We start from the raw sequence: 17,822 nt of genomic DNA, 5'->3' as shown, positions 1-17,822 counted from the left end.
TCTATGGGAACTCGTACTGTTTGTTTTGATTTTCTCTCAAAATCAGTTTTCTCCATTTTCATGAGCTCTTTAGCTTTTCGCTGTGGGATCACAGTCCTCTGGCCTACCGCCAGTCCTTGCCACTTTGTATGCCATATTTTTCAATGTAACATTGTCCTTGACTTCCTTTGTTAACCACAGTCTTAGAATCAAATTTACTATCACTGATGTATGGATTGAAATTTATTGTTTTGGGGCAGTACACTGCAATACAAAAAATACTACGTTTAAAGAAATTCTAATAAAGAATTAAACAAACAGTGCAAAAGAGAGCAAACATCGTGAGGTAATGTTCATGGATCATTCATAAATCTGATGGTGGAAGGATAGCAACTTTAAATTCCTGAGTGTCACTATCTCAGAGGACTTGTCCTGGACCCATCATATAAATATAATTGTGAAGAAAGCACGACAGCGTCTCTACTTTCTCAGGAGGCTGCGGAGTTTCAGCATGTCATCAAAACTTTGGCAGGCTTCTATAGATGTGTGGTGGAAAATGTATTGACAAGCTGCACTATGGCCTGGTATGGGAACACCAATGCCTTTGAGTGGAAAATCCTACAAAAGGTAATGGATTCGGCCCAGTATGTCACAGGTAAAGCCCTCCCTATTAGTGAGCACATCTACATGAAACATTGCCATGGAAAATCAACACCCATCATCATCGTTTGCTGCTGTCGTTGCTGCGCGGTCGGGAATCTTCCGGAGGGAAGGCCTCAAAATCCCCGGCTTTGCCTGCTGTTGGTGACCGAGATTGAGGTTGAATTGTTCGGACAGAGATGGCGCTCGGTACTCGGTGGCGGAGAGCTGATTCAGAGGCTCGAAGTTTTCGGATGACTCAGTGACGGATTGTGGTTGGGTATGGCAGGGAGAGTTTTTCTTCCTTCTCCCGTCTGCATGAGATGCGGGACATTTGAGTGACTTTGAAATTTTTACTGTGCTCATGGACTTCTTCATCAAGTTATGGTATTGTTGCACTGTTGTAACTATATGTTATAATAATGTGGCTCTGTCAGTTTTTTCACTCTTGGTCTGTCCTGTGTTTTGTGATATCACACTGGAGGAAATAGAAACATAGAAAATAGGTGCAGGAGTAGGCCATTCGGCCCTTCGAGCCTGCATCACCACTTATTATGATCATGGCTGATCATCCAACTCAGAACCCTGTACCAGCCTTCCCTCCATACCCCCTGATCCCCGTAGCCACAAGGACCATATCTAACTCCCTCTTAAATATAGCCAATGAACTGGCCTCAACTGTTTCCTGTGGCAGAGAATTCCACAGATTCACCACTCTCTGTGTGAAGAAGTTTTTCCTAATCTCAGTCCTAAAAGGCTTCCGCTTTATCCTCAAACTGTGACTCCCCGTTCTGGACTTCCCCAACATCGGGAACAATCTTCCTCCATCTAGCCTGTCCAACCCCTTTAGGATTTTATACGTTTCAATCAGATCCCCCCTCAATCTTCTAAATTCCAACGAGTACAAGCCCAGTTCATCCAGTCTTTCTTCATATGAAAGTCCTGCCATCCCAGGAATCAATCTGGTGAACCTTCTTTGTACTCCCTCTATGGCAAGGATGTCTTTCCTCAGATTAGGGGACCAAAACTGCACACAATACTCCAGGTGTGGTCTCACCAAGGCCTTGTACAACTGCAGTAGTACCTCCCTGCTCCTGTACTCGAATCCTCTTGTTATAAATGCCAGCATACCATTCGCCTTTTTCACTGCCTGCTGTACCTGCATGCCCACTTTCAATGACTGGTGTATAATGACACCCAGGTCTCGTTGCACCTCCCCTTTTCCTAATCGGCCACCATTCAGATAATAATCTGTTTTCCTATTTTTGCCACCAAAGTGGATAACTTCACATTTATCCACATTAAATTGCATCTGCCATGAATTTGCCCACTCACCCAACCTATCCAAGTCACCCTGCATCCTCTTAGCATCCTCCTCACAGCTAACACTGCCACCCAGCTTCGTGTCATCCGCAAACTTGAAGATGCTGCATTTAATTCCCTCATCCAAGTCATTAATATATATTTCTTAATGCATGCATTACTAAATGATAATAAAAGAGCACTGCGTGACTTCATAATCTAATGAAAGATGCTCACTACCCAGGCCATGCTCTTTTCTCACTGCTGCCGTGAGGTAGAAGGTACAAGAGCCTGAGGACTCGCACCACCAGGTCCAAGAGTAGTTACTACCCCTCAATCATCAGGCTTTTGAAAAGGGGATAGCTACACTCATTTAAGGACTCTGTTATAGTGTTATTTCATGCTCGTTATTTACTGCCATATATTTATATTTGCATTTGCACTATTTGTTGTCCATTGATCCTGTTTACAGTTACTATTCTATAGATTTGCTAAGTATACCCACAGAAAAAGAATCTCAGGGCTGTGTGTGGTGACATGTTTGTACTCTGATAATGAGTGTTACTTTGACTTTGACTAGAAGCTGTTCCTAAAGCATCAATTCTCCCTGATGGTAGTAATGAGATGAGGGCATGTCCCCTTTCTGTGTGCCTCTTTCCCAGGGAATTCCTCTTTCTAATCGGGATAAATTCCTGCTGGGTATTATCCACCAGCTGATATAATATCGGCCACTGTTCAGATACTGACCTGTCTCATAGATTATTATCCTAATCTACCAGTCTGGTCATTCTCCTCTGACCTCTCTCATTAACAATATATTTTTGCCCACAGATCTGCCACTCAGTGGATTTCTTTTTTGTTTGTTTTTCACATCATTCTTTGTAAACTCTAGAGACTGGGGCGCATGGAGAACCTAAGATATCAGCAGTTCCTGAGATACTCAGACCACCCCATTTGGCACCAGCAATTATTTCATGGTCAAAGTCACTTAGATCACATTTCTTCCCCATTCTGATGTTTGGTCTGAACAACAACTGAACCTCTTGACCATGCTTGCATGCTTTTATGCATTGAGTTGCTGCCACATGATTGGCTGATTAGATATTTGTATTAACAATGTGTACGGGTATAGCTAATAAAGTTGCCACTGAATGTATATTACCACCATCTCAATAAAACCTTACATGCTTCAGCTATTGGGTGTAAGGTCGTGTAGAGCTTACACGTGAGCACAGTTCCAGACATCGTCTCTGAATTCATTCGTTAACAATGCTACAAGTGTCCACATGGAATTCCTTAATCCAATTTGTTTGCCTCTGTCAAGACACAGGAGACTGCAGATGCTGGAATCTGGAGCAACAAACGATCTGCTGGAGGAACCTGGTGGCTTGAGCTACATCTGCAGTAGGAAATGGAACTGTCGCCAACCTTTCCCCCACCCCACCCCACAGAAGCTGCTCAATCTGCTGAGTTCCTCCAGAAGGTTTGAAAAAACATAGATTTTTGATATTCTCAGACATATAAAGATACCAAAATATAAGTAAATAGAAATATATGAATGAGGGGCAGGAGTAGCTAAATCATGCCCTCAAAGTTGATCCTCAGTTTAATAAGATCATGGTCAATCTATCATAATCTCAGTCTGTCACTACTATCTACCTTTCACTTCCCTGTTTATAAAGATTCAGCTTCAGATTTGTTAAATTATCACAAGCACATCGTGAAATACACCATCCACTGCAAGCAGGGCTTTCCGATGGCCAAGCATCTTAATTCCCATTCCCATCCTGATGTGGTGATCCACGGCCTTCTCTTGTGCCAAGGTGAGGCCACCCTAAGTGTGGAGGAGCATTACCTTAGATTTCGTCTGGGGTACCCTCCGACCCGATGGCATAGATATCGATTTCTCTTTCCGGTGAACAAATATCCCTCCTCTGTTCCCCACTCCGACCTTTTCCTTCTTCTCCCCTGCCTATTTCTTGCCCTAGGGTCCCTTCCTCCTTCCTTTCCTCCTGTGGTATACTCTGCTCTCCTATCAGATTCCTTCTTCTCCAGTCCTTGACCTTTCTTACCCACCTGGCTTCACCCTCTCACCTTCCAGCTGGCCTCCTTCCCCTCCCCCCACCTTTTTACTCTGCCATTTTCCCACCTCCTTCTCTGTCCTGAAGAAAGGTCTTGGCCCGAAACGTTGACTGTACTCTTTTCCATAGATTGCTGCCTGGCCTGCTGAGTTCCTCCAGCATTTTGTGTGCATTGCAGTCTTCATACAACCCAGCATCTGGATTTCTAGCGTCTGCAGACTTTCTCGTGTTTGTGAAATTCATTGTTTGCGTTGACAACCAACACAAACTAAGGATGTTCTGGGGACATCCTGCACATCCTGTTACACATTCCGGCGCCAACATAACATGCCCACCATATGATAATCTATTTGTCATAAAAACATAAAGGACTTTTTTTTTCCATTTCTCTTCAAAGACCAAAGCTCCTCTGAGAGAAAAATCTTCACCTGATCTCTGGCTTAAGTGGGCATCCTATTAGTATATTTAAAAGACAATGTCTACCTCTATTAAACTAATAACCACCTAGTTCTAGGAGCTGAAACCTTTGTGCTTTGTCTGCAAGAATCTTACCTCATGACTACTCACAATTTTCTACAGACACAACTTTGGAAAGGTTGTTTTGATTCAGCTACCAAATAATTTGGCTTAGAGCAGGGGTTTCCCACCTGGAGTCCACACATCCCTCTGTTAATGGTAGGAGCCCCATGGCATAAAAAAGGTTGGGAACCTCTGGTTTAGAGGGATGTGGACCAGATGCAGGCAAATGGGACTAGCTCAGGTTGGCAACATGGGCAGCAGAGATCAAAAGGACTAAAGGACCTGTTTCTATGCTAGTTAATGCCATGATTCTGTGACTTGAGTTGCTGGTAACAAAAACATCCTGGAGTAAGTAATAACCAGCCTTACCTCCTCCAGCGAGGTATCTGATACTCCAAAGCTGCTGAGGCCTAAATCTTGCAGTGTCTCCTCAATTTCACGGAACAGGCTAGCGTAAGCACGATGTTTGATGTCTTTACTTGGCAGCAGGTAGTACAGCTCTTGACCAACGTTCTCTATCAGCTGGGCCTCAGGGACATGGTGCTGGATGAGCTTTGTTAATGTGTCTACGTCACCTGGAGAGAGATATCAACAAGAGGTACAAGAAGGCATTACAGTTTACAAAACTCAGTCAACGCCCTTCCAACGCACACAATCCTTTATCATTAGTGGCTTAGAATTAAAAACCTCCGGTTAAACTCAGTGGAATTTAGAAAAGTGAGGGATAATTTCATTGAGACTCAAGATGCTGAGCGTCTGTTTTTTGAAGTGAAAGAATTCAGAATGAGGAAGGGGAGGTCACAACGTCAGGAATTCCCAGCCCAGTCAGCTTGAGGATGTTCAGTTATTGAGGTGGTACAAGTGGTGCACGTGAGCTCAATTTCAACATTTAAGCAAAGTTTGTATAAGTATGTTGATGGTAGGGATATGGAGGGCTGTGGCCCCCGGTGCAGGTCGATAGGAGTAGGCAGTTTATATGGTTTCAGCATGGACTAGATGGGCTGAAGGGCCTGTTTCTGTGCTGTCCTTTTCTATGACTACCACGCAATTGGCTTATTATTTGTCACATGCATTCAGATACAGTGAAAAGCTTTGTTTTATGTGCTATCCAGATAGATTATTCTTGTTGAATTTATTAGACATGGGGAAAACGAAGGACCAAGAGGAGGGGACTTGGACTTTGACTTTGGGTGAAGAATTTGAGTTGTCGTGATCAGCTGCAAACGTGTTAAGTGATGAGGCAGGTTGATGTGACCACTTGCCCTCCATCTACATCCAGTGGCTACATTCTACGTGAAGCTAAGAAATATAAGCCTTGAACCGTGCTGTGGAAGCAGTGAGATGAATTGTGGAGGCCAAGTCTGAGGGTATGTTTAGAGCAGGTTAACATTTCCTGATCGGTCAGGGCATCAAAGGGTATGGCGAGAAGACAGGTGTATGGGGTTGAGTGGGATCTGGGACCAGCCATGATGGAATAGCAGAGCAGACTCAATGGGCTGAATGGCCTATTTCTGCTTCTATGCCTTGTGGTCTTATGGCCTGTTTCTACACTGTATGACTCTATGAGTGAGATACTGGCATTCACATGCTGATATGACATTCAATAACACCTGCTATTTTAACAAAATCATTCATCCCTAGCGTTTTACAAATGCATGTATCTGTTAAAGCAGCAAAAACTAGATTGGCATGTGAAAGGGAATGTATTAGTTTGGATGCTAATTTCACACACAATTATTTCTGCGTGAGGCTAGAATAATCGATGATAGAAAATGAATGCGAGTCTAATGAACGAGGGACACTTTGGAGGGTTATTGAGAGATACAAAACCCCTTGCACTGCAGCCTTGGATAAGATGCTGTGTTGCAGCTGAGAGCCTAATGACATTTCCTGTTGGCTAACCTTGCAGACTTAACCTTTCAAACGTTGAAGAAATAGTTCTCTTCCTGTCGAAACAACAACATCAAATGGGAATTCTTGTAATGGGGGAAAGGAACTAGCAGTGTTACAGGGAGGGATAGATCTGTAGCAGTAACATTAGAAATGACACTAGACTATTGCTTGCATGCTTTGTGGCATCAGTTCCCTACCAGTGCCTAACTGAGGGCAAACAAACATAGAACACAGCAGAGAAACAGGCCCTTCAGCCAATGATACCTGTGCAGATCACGATGTCAGACCAAACTAATCCCATCCGCCTGCACGTAGCCCAGAGCCCTGCAGTTGCTTCCTGTCCACGTGACTTTCCAAGTGCCTCATGAACTTTGGCATTGTATCCATTTCCACCAGTTCCCCTGGAAAGGCGTTCCAGCTTTCAACCTCTCATTGTGTAAAGTACTTGCTCTTTTAAATCTCCTTCAAACATTCCTGCTCTCACCTTAAACCTATTCAATATAGTATTTGACATTTCCACCTGGGGTTGTAAAAAAGACCCTGACTATTTATCTATGCCTCTCATAATGTAATATGCTTTTAACAGGTCTCCACTTAGCCTCTGACGCTCCAGAGAAAATAAGCCAGGTTTGTCTACCCTCTCGTCATATATAAAACTCTCTAATCAGGACAACATTCTGTCCCTCCCCAACTTTCCCATGTGACCAGAACTACACACAATATTTCAGATGTGGCTGGAGCAAAGTCTTATACAGCAGCAACATGAGTTTTCAATTTTTATACTCAACACCCCGAGTATGATCTGTACCTTCCTTGTTGCCCTGTCCATTTGCAGGGTGCTATGGACTTGCACCCCAGGGTTACTCTATACATTTGTCTTCCCAAAGTGCAACGCCTCACACTTCTACAGTCTGGCTTTTCTCTGTCCACATTCCCAAATGGTCTATATCCTGTTGAATCCTTCCTCACTATCCTCGATTTTACCAACTTCAGTGTGTCTGAGAAACTTGCTAGTCAGCCCACCTACATTTTCATCCAAGTCATTTATATATGTCAGACACTGATCCTTGCACTACTGTTCATAGATCTCCAACCAAAACCCCACCTCTTCCATCACTTTACTCTGTTTTGCTTGGTCAACCTAATTTTCAAGCTAATCTTCCAAGTTTCCACAGTCCTAAGTGACTTAATCTTCTGGATCATTCTGCCAAGAAGGACCTGGTCAAATGCTTTACTAAAGATGGGAAATATCTGAGAATCTACCACATTTTAGTAATTAATTGGCAGCCTGGATCCGTCGGCTAGTTCAGAGGGGTTCCTACACGGCAGGGAGAAATGATGCCACTCGCACGCGTGGATGGAACATCTAACACTAAGGTGGGTGGCGGGTGTGGGGGTGGGGTGGGGATTGTAAACCGTACCATCAGGTTCCTCTTCTGGGAGAGTCTCGTCAATGGGGAAACAATTGGAGCAGGAACAGCTGCAGCCCGGTTCACAGGTACAGGTCGGCTGTGGTAGTCGGTGGGTAAAAGAACAGCAGGCGTCAGTCAAAACCGCACAGCAGCAAACAGAATTGATTCCACAGGATGGTCTTACATCTGTGTGAGAGAAACTCCTTGACCTGTTCCAATTTTAGCTTCACGCTTCTGATCCACTTCCCTGAGATCAGTTATATTGTTTCTGTGGCAATGTTTCCCTTGCACAGTCTTGGGTAATTTCCTGAGGCTGCTTTACCAATAATCATCAGGAAAAGAATCAGGGAAATACCTTTCCATTGACATGTGCACTACAGATGAATGCACATTGTCAACAGCCTGCTCCTTCATGAGGTATGATCTACCCTCAGAAAACAGAGAACCCCCGAGAGCTGCACGGACTGCGTGGCCTGTCCTGTGGTCCACCAACTTACCGCTGCGTCTTGCCTCCGCCGCTTCACTTTCTTCATGCTGCGGACCAGGGTGAGGTGGAAGCCAGAGCCAAAGCTGTTCTTCAGGAATAACGAGGAGCCACAGCACTGCAGCTTCCCCCTGGAGACGATGGCGATTCGGTCGCCGAGGAGGTCAGCTTCGTCCATGTGGTGTGTGGAGAGGATGATCGTTCTACCTGAGGGCAACAGCATGGGAACCTTTTATCCTTCTTGGGGCTGTTACTGGGAAAGTTAACACTGCCCAGCAGGGGGAGCTTTTCCACCAGCCGGCATTGCCTGCTCCATTGTCCTTCACACTATTCCTCAGGTGGAATAAAACATTTTCCCAATAGCTTCTCACAGAAAACGCTGGATGCACTCAGCAGGTCAGACAGCATCCATGGAGGGGAACCACCAGCCGACATTTTGGGCCGAGACCCTTCAGCGAGACTGGAAAGGAAGGGGGAAGAAGCCAGGATATGAAGGCAGGGCGGGGGGAGAGAAGGAGTACAAGCTGGCAGCTGATAGGTGAGTAACGCACACGAAAAGCAGGAGGAATCTGGCAAGGTGGGCAGCATCTTCGGAGATGACTGATGAGGATCTTGGCTGAAACGTTATCTCTACTCCTCTCCATTGATGCTGCCTGACCTACCGAGCTCCTCCAGCTTTTCTGTGTGTGCTACTCTGGATTTCCTGCATCTGCACAAACTCTTGTGTTTGTGTAGGAGATAGGTGAGACCTCCTTCCCCTCCCCCAGCTGGCTTCTCCCCTCTTCTTTTTTGGTCCTCGTGAAGGATCACGGCCCGAAGCGTCATCTGTTTATCCATTTCCATTGATGCTGCCTGACTTGCTGACTTCCTCCATCATTTTGTGTGTGTTGCTCTGGATTTCCAGCACCTGTAAAATCCCTTGTGTTTACACTCTCAATAGTTCACCAGTCAACGCGATTACAAGAAATTTAATCATTTTGGGGTTTCTCTGAGCATGGTTTTGGACTGGTGGAAACATAATGAAATATACACAAAATAAAGATAAAAGCTTTTTATTAAACCATAAGACATAAGGCACAGGAGCATGATTAGGCCACTCAACCCATCGAATCTGTTCCGGTATTGCATCTTGCATGAACATTTCAGAACATCCTTGAGCATGCTACAGCTGGTTCAGTCCATGTTGTGATGGTGGAAATGTGCCCTCCAGTCTTCCCCATGGCAAACGGCAAAAAACAGTGCAATACCAAGATAATTTGCTTTCATGATGTAGATCGATGGATGGCTATTGCTCGTTGAATCCCTCTTCCCCCCCTCTCTTATTTTTGCTTCACCCCCCCGCCCCCAAATCCCCCATCCACACATCCACATTTGTTTTACTTGTTAGCTCACAAGCTTTCTTCTGAATGGGGCAGCGCTGTAGCATAGCAGTTAGTGTAACACTTTACATCGCCAGAAATCCAGGTTCAGTTCCTAACACTGACTGTAAGGAGTTTGTACATTCTCCCTGTGAGTATGGGGTTTCCTCTGGGTGTTCCGGTTTCCTCCCACATTCCAAAGATGTACGGGTCAGTAGGCTAATTGGTCACATGGGTATAATTGGGCGGCACAGCCTTGTTAGGCCGGAAGGGCCTTTTACTGTGCTGCGTCTCTAAATAAAAATAAAATACCCAAACCACTAGCAAGACTTTACAGATAAAGACTTAGATCAAACTTGGCCTGTGTCTGTGTTTGACTGTCTTTGACATTAAGTTGTTTAAATTCCATTGCTCTTGCAGAGTAAATATTAATCCAGTTACGTCCTTGTGCACAAAATGAAGGAAGAGTCATAGGACATAGAATTTAGAACATATAAATCTACAATGCATTACAGGCCCTTCGGCCCACAATGTTGTGCCGATCATGCAACCTACTCTAGAAACTGCCTAGAATTACCCTACTGCATAGCCCTCTATTTTTCTAAGCCCCATGTACCTATCTAAGAGTCTCTTAAAAGACCCTATTGTATCCGCTTCCACCACCGTTGCTGGCAATGCATTCCACGCACTCACCACTCTCTGTGTGAAAAACTTACCCCTGACATCCCCCTTGTACCTACCTCCAAACACCTTAAAACTATGCTCCCTCTTGTTAGCCATTTCATCCCTGGGAAAAAAAAGGCTTTGGCTATCCACCTGATCATTGCCCCTCATCATCTTACACAACTCTATCAGGTCAACTCTCATCCTCCGTCGCTCCAAGGAGAAAAGGCCGAGTTCACTCAACCTGTTCTCATAAGGCACACTCTCCTGTCTAGGCAACATCCCTGTAAATCTCCTCTGCACTCTCGCTATAGTATCCACATCCTTCCTATAGTGAGGTGACCAGAACTGAACACAGTACTCCAAGTGGGGTCTGACACTCCTGAAAGGTTTGACTTTGAGTTCTGTTTCACAGTGTTGTGGGATTTTTACTGCTACCCTAGAGAACTGATCAGCCCTCAGTGTAAGGAGGTATTCCCACTGGTGCAGTGCTAGACCACAACATGCTCTCTGGAGCTCAGTACGTTCTCAGTCTTCACACTCAGCGCTGAGAGAGTTACCACCGAGGCACAAGAAAACCCGGTGAACTATTTACTGGAACAATTGGGAATGTTTCAAGAATTTAAAAGCTTTGGTTAGTCATAAATTCCTTATCCATCAAGTTTCACATAAAATATTTAATTATTCTGTTTATTAGTATAGGTGCAACTATGTACAATAAAACTGTGGACAATTGCCAGAAAAGAGGGTGGTTGGAAGATGTGGAAGATGAGTTATCGACATATTCTGCCTTGTGGTTCTTTGACTGTGATGAGAGTCCAGATGTCCTCATGCATGAAGTTACCAAACACAGCTGAAGAATCTATGTTCCAGCTGAGAGGCTGCCCTGGCCAAGAGTGGCATATAAAAAAAAACAGCAAGGACACAGAACTAATTTACAGCGAACTGCAGGGAAGAGGCCTTCTGAAAATGTGACATAATAGCACAAACATCTCAGCTCAGGAAGAGAACATATTTCACAATATTACCACATGGATGCCTGTCACGTCTGTGTTGAATTCTTTGTCCACTCTATTCAGAAGGGACTTTAAATGAATTAATATAAATGGCTAATGCCTCTGTTAAATTGGTATTATTAAGAACAGCATAAAATTAACCTGCATGTCTGCATGCTAATAGTCAGAGCCTTGTAATTTTTAATCTCCGGTATAAATTACTTTGAGTCATTTCAAAGTAGAGTATTTCCTTTTAAGCTCTTCTCTCCTACTAACTTCCTCCTCTTCTCTCATCCCCTGTACATGATAACTCTCCTATCAGCCCCCTCCACCAAGGAAACCCACAATCAAGACAGCACATTACGGCACAGATTGAACCAAGGGGACTCCCACGGGTTTGCTTTTGACGACCCACAGCAATAAGCCACTTCGTTTCCTCTTCTTCTTACAGCGCCAGCATTAACCCGCACATCTTCACGTTCCACCTGGTGAGAGTCACTCTCCAAACATTTATTTTGAGAATTCAGTTTGATTCATTTGTCAGGGGGTACTATTAACACCAGAAATCAGCTCTGTGAAAGGGCGAGCCTGCTCCTTGCTGAAAATGCCTGATCTTTCAGAGAGGGCAGTGAATAACTCACAGTGAAACTGGAAACTTTTGCTGGAGTTTCCCTACATTTACCGTCAACGGAACAACAGCAAAGTAATAAAAACAAAAGGTTTCAGAGCTTACAGTTGAGGGTGACAAAGGTCACAGGAGTGAAACCTCAGTCCAGTCTTTTGAGATTTATTTGAGAATTTTTCGATTAAATGACTCAACATTTCATTAACTGCACTTGTCTCTGTATTCTCCCCCAATACAGAAACTGGCATTGTGAAAACTGTGCTCAGAACAGACATGCAGCAGAGTTTGAGAAGATGCTCTCTCAGGGATTAATATGGTGGAAATACTCTTGGAGAGGTTTCTTTAGTGAGACGGGTTTAATAAAGAACAAGAAAGTGCACTGTAGTCAAGCACCTTCATTCCGTCCATCACAAAAGTCAGGATCTCCCAGCGGCCACCCGTTTTAATTCGACTACCCACAATCCCATTTGACATGTCTGCCCATAGCCTCCTCTACTGCCATGATGAGGCCAAATTCAGGTTGGATGAGTCATACCCTCATATTCCACTCTATTCAGCATTCCTGAGATTGATAACTCCACCCTCCAACTGATAGCATGAACATTTATTTCTCTAACTTCCCTAATTTCACACCCTTCCTCCTCTCTTCCATTCCCAATTCCGGTTATCCTATTACTCCTTCTTTTCGCATCACCTGCCCATCACCCTCTTCTGGTTCCCGTCCTCCTTTGTTTTCTCCCATGGTCTACTGTCCTCTCCTATTGGATTCATCCTTCTTCAGCCTGTTGTCTCTTCCACCTATCACCTCCCAGCTTCATACTTCAACCCCTCCCCCTGCCCCCACCCACTCACCTTTCTCCTCTCCTGGTCTCACCTATTACCTCCCGACTTGTGCTCCAGCTCCTCCTCCCACCTTCTTATTCTGGCATCTTCCCCTTTCCTTTTCAGTTTTGATGGAGTCTCATTCTGAAATGTTGACTGTTTATTCCCCTGACTGACATTGTGCCCTCCAAGTTCAATTTCAAGTTTATTTTCAGTCAACCGTATTCATGTATATCATCAAACGAAACAGCATTCCTCCAGACAAGATGCACAGCACAGGATATATAGTTCACACATAACAGGTAAAGTAATACTACAAATGAATTAACAAATATTAAAATATATTCCAGAAGACTGGGATTTAGCATAAGGTGCACTCACGACACAAGTTAAAAAGTAAACAGTATAATGCTACTGGCACTTCATAACTGATGAGACCTGGGCGGTGTCAGGGAGTTCAGTAGTCTCATGGCCTGGGGGAAGACACTGTTTCCCATCCTAACAATCCTTGTCCTTATACCTCCTGCCTAATGATAGGGGTCAAAGAGATTGTGGGACAGGTGGGAGGGATCCTTGACAATGCTAGCAACCCTGTGTACGTAGCGCTCTTGATAAATATTCAAGATGGGTGGAAGAGAGAACATTTTTTTTTGAAAGAGAGACCATTTCCAGCATCTTTTGTGTGTTGCTCTGGATTTTCAGCATGCGCAGAATCTCTTGCGTTTACGAAAATGCGCATTGTTTGGAATAATCTCAGTTAAAAAGACCTTAAAATTCCTTTTCCTTTCCAAATTATTGGTATGGATTTGTCCAAGTCACAATGCCAATGGCAGAGACAGGAATTCAGGTCCTGCAGGGTTTGCTCCCGTTAACAGGGAGAAAGTCCTTTCAGCAGTGCTAAGCACACTGTTCAGCTGCCCCCAGCGTGTGCTGGGTGTGCAGAGCTCCATATCAGCAGTGTGAATTATAGAGCTCCATTCAGCATTCCTGACATTCATCACCCCACCCCAGGCGGCTCTGCCTTCAGCTGCCCAGACATTAAGCTCCGGAATTCCACCAAACCCTCCACTCCAACCTCTCTCCTTCTCTTTATGATTCTAATGAAAATCAACTCCTTTGGCTAACATCTGTCGTAACACTTACTCAAGGGACTCGGGGTCAAATTTTGTCTTACAATGGTCTATGAATACTTCAGGTGTATTTGAACGCTCAAGAAATTCTGCTTTCTACTGCAGCAGAATTTAACATATGTAGTGTGGAGTCCAAAGTGATATATAGTTGACACATAATAGTGGATTTCTATTAGTGTGTCATTATTTATATTGTACCACCCAGCTTTATTTATGCACTAACATTCTGGTATCCAACATTATATCTAGAGTCAAAGTCAGACAGTAATTCAGCACAGAAGCAGTCCCTTCAGCAACTTGACCAAACCAAACAAAAGGCCATCTAAGGTAGTCCTATTTGCCTGCATTTGATCCACATCTCTCTAAGACTTTCCTACCAAGGTCTAGTAAAGCCTACCATTATATATTGTAACTGCTGTGAAATATTTAACGCTATATTGACTCTTTCCTTCCTCCCCCATCTTCTTTCCAGTCCTGATGAAGGGTCACATTCCGAAACGCTGATTGACTTGCTGAGTTCCTCCAGCATTTTGTGTGTGTTGCAGAATCCCTTGTGTTTATGATTTACTTTTGAAGAAGATTATGAGAGGATGGGTCACTCAATATGACAAAAGCCCTCTAATAAAATGCCACTGCTGTACAATGCCATACCCTGACACAGGGTCATGGGAAGGTATTGGAAAATATGGGCCTCTTCTCATATCTTAAGCGTCACCTCGTAGTGAAGATGGACAGGATCTATTTCTTTTAGAGCAATGACTGCACCCCCTTTAGCACTACATATTGACCTGTTGTCTACACATGCGCATTGCTTTCTCTCTCTCTCTCTCTGCAATGTGAATACACCAGTTAAACCCATCTTCTGCATGCACGCTTTTATTTAACTGATATGTAGTTGTGCACAGACACAACAAATTGGCAACAAGTACGAACCTGAATGTCAGAAGATATCATGAACTGCGCCAACAGTTACGAGACTAAACAGCGAGAGTTAAAGAGCACGAGAACGCTGGAGGATCCGTGAGTAACAGTGAAAGACGTGCTGAATTTAAAGTGGAAATAACGTGGTGATGGCTTCATTTGGGAAAGTTGATGAATTTGATAGCACTAATGAAGGTGGGAGTCATATATCAAGAGGGTTGAACGGTATTGTAAAGCGAACAATGTGGAGGAGCAAAAGAAAGCCCCTAAACGTCTTAGCATAATGGGCTCAAGGACGTACAGACTCTTACGCAAACTAGTAACCATTGAAAAGCCAGCAAACAAGATGTTTTGATGAAATTGTTACAGTTTTACAAAATCACTTAAGCCCTAAACTGCTGGTAATAGATGAAAGATGAAAGCCTTTCTGAATACATTGCAGAACTGCGCAAACTTTCCCAGTACTGTTACTTTAGAGATGGACTTCCTGATGCATCAAGGGACAGATTTATACTTGGTATGCATAGTCAAAGCACTCAAAAGAGGCTCCTGTCCAAAAAATACTTAACCTCAGAACAGGCATTGACCATTGCAATATAATTAGAGACTGCAACAAAGGGTGCAGCAAAGCTAGAGAAAAGGAGGTTAGAATGTGAAATGCACAAAATATTCCTGAATGGTGCAAAAAGCCAAAGATATTATCGATGTGGCAAATCCTTCCATGGTACAAATGATTGTTGATTCAAAGAAAAAGTCTACAGAAAGTGTCACAGAGCAGGTCACATAGAGAGAGTGTGCAAGACAGGCAAGAGAAGAAGCACACCAAGTGAAAAGTTTCAAACACAAAACTGAGCAAATGTATAATGTGACTGAATGTGAAACAGAATCAGACAACACAGACTCTGAGAAAGGTGAACTGTCATGCCTAGAACTGCATAGTATTACTGAAGCAGATCACAATATAACATGGATCACAATAGATGTGTCTGATGTAAAACTGAAAATGGAGCTGGTTACAGGATCAGCTTTGTCTATAATTCCAGAAGCAACAGTTTACTATCTAAGGTACCATTAGAGAAGACCTCAGTGATGTTGGAGACTTACACAGGTGAACAAGTGTCTCCCAAAGGCAAACTGAAAGTAAATGTGATGTATGGAGGCCAAACACAACAGTTAGAGCTTTAGGCATTGAAAAGTGGAGGGCCAGCACTTTTCAGATGTTAATGGGTGAGAAAATTCCAACTAGACTGGCACTCATTCAAAGCTGTCAGTGTGGCAGCCCAAATGGTAGCACTAACCAAAGGCTATCACAGCTGCTTAATGCTAATCAGAAGGTGTTTGAGAAGGGAATAGATTAACAGATTGAAAACCTGGCCAAAAGCTGTTCGGGATGCCAGAAAGCTCAAAATGCACCCCCACAGGCACTGTTACACCATGGGAGTGGCCATTGCCATCATGGCAAAGAGTAAATATTGCTTTGCTGGGTCATGTTTCTGAGTGCTGTGGGTGCTCATTCAAAGTGGCCGGAGGTTATACCAATGAAGTCAACCACCTTAGCAAAGACTGTCTCTGCTCTGAGGACCTCCTTTGCCAGAAACGGCTTACCAGAACAAATGGTGAGTGACTACGGACCACAATACACGTTAGAAGAATTCCGACAGTTCATGAAGAAAAATGGCATCAGACATTTTAAGTCAGCTCCTCACCACCCAGCAATGAATGGGTTAGCTGAAAGGTTTATCCAAACCTTCAAGAAGTCAATTAAAGCAATGGACAAGGAGGACATTTCTCTACAGCGCAAGGCGGACAACTTCCTTTTTGTGTATCAGAACTCTGATCATGCAACAACAAATCAAACACCTGCAATGCTAATCATGAACAGGAATCGAAGATCTCACATAGACCTTCCGAAACCAAATCTGTGGGGGGAAGTGCAGAATAAGCAGTTCAGCCAGTTGCCAAGTGAAGCAGCAAGGAGATTCGAGATTGGACAGGAAGTCCTAGAATGTGATTACTGAGAAGACAAGTGGACACCTGGTAGGATGGCTAAAAGAACTGGACCACTGATGTACACAGTGGATGTCGGAGATCAGACATGGATACGTCATGTGGACCAGATACTGGATGCTCAACTGGAGAACACACCTAAGTCAATTGCATCCAACAAGATGGGCACGTTACAGTCACCAGACCTACCTCTCAGTGATGATGTCACTGACATCAACGTGACACTGGAAACCAAGAACTTTGTCTTATACAAAAACACCTAACAAACCTGATGTCACTCCACAGGTCTAGAGGTGCTATCCTGAAAGATACAGAGCACCACCAAAAAGACTGAACCTTTAGCACTGTGAAGTTAGTTATGGACTGTTATTGTGAAAGCATCTTTATTTGGAGTATGGGTTATGAAAGAGAAGTTGAAGGTTTTGTGCATATACAGTTCATGTTTCATTAATCTAAAGGGGAGGAAGTATAATGTATGGATCTATTTCTTTTAGAGTAATGACCCTCCAACTTGGCACTACATACTGATCTGTTGTCAGCACATGCGCATTGTTCTCTCTCTCTCTCTCTCACTGCAATGTGAAAACACCAGTTAAAGCCGTCTACTGCATGCGTGCTTTTATTTAATATATATGTCGTTGTGCACAGGCAAAACAGACATCAGTGATGAAATTCATCCCTTTAGCCTTTGATCAATTGTGCAGAAGAGTGTTTGAAGATCTAGACTTGGCACAAAACCCATAGTGATCCCTGCCGTCCTGAATGTTTCTGGGACACCTGTAGCAGGTGCCTCAAGATATCACCAGATCCTCCAAATTCAGTCAAATTCACTGGGAAAATAAACAATTTAATGCCTGTGTCCTCTCCTTGGCCAAACCCCAAGCACTGAGCCCCTGGTTACAGATTGTCAGCACTGCTGGGCCACATCATTCAGAAGATCACACCAGACATTCTACTCTGAGCTCTGTAATGCGAAGAGATTGCTACAGGAA

General features: G+C 43.8%; 1 protein-coding gene across 1 annotated transcript in view; it reads right to left on the bottom strand.

The window, feature by feature from the left end:
* The window catches only part of abca4b (ATP-binding cassette, sub-family A (ABC1), member 4b), a 190,936-nt gene that overhangs the window by 73,752 nt on the left and 99,362 nt on the right, over positions 1-17,822 (bottom strand). The window contains exons 24-26 of the mRNA XM_063064621.1: positions 8,323-8,516; positions 7,835-7,922; positions 4,890-5,095 (exon numbers count right to left, since the gene is read on the bottom strand). Of these exons, the coding sequence (XP_062920691.1) occupies positions 4,890-5,095; positions 7,835-7,922; positions 8,323-8,516 (488 nt within the window). The remainder of the gene's footprint in view (positions 1-4,889; positions 5,096-7,834; positions 7,923-8,322; positions 8,517-17,822) is intronic.

The sequence above is a fragment of the Mobula hypostoma genome, chromosome 12, assembly GCF_963921235.1.
Source record: "Mobula hypostoma chromosome 12, sMobHyp1.1, whole genome shotgun sequence".
In the NCBI taxonomy this organism is placed as follows: domain Eukaryota; kingdom Metazoa; phylum Chordata; class Chondrichthyes; order Myliobatiformes; family Myliobatidae; genus Mobula; species Mobula hypostoma.
This window is presented reverse-complemented; position numbering and strand designations above follow the sequence as displayed.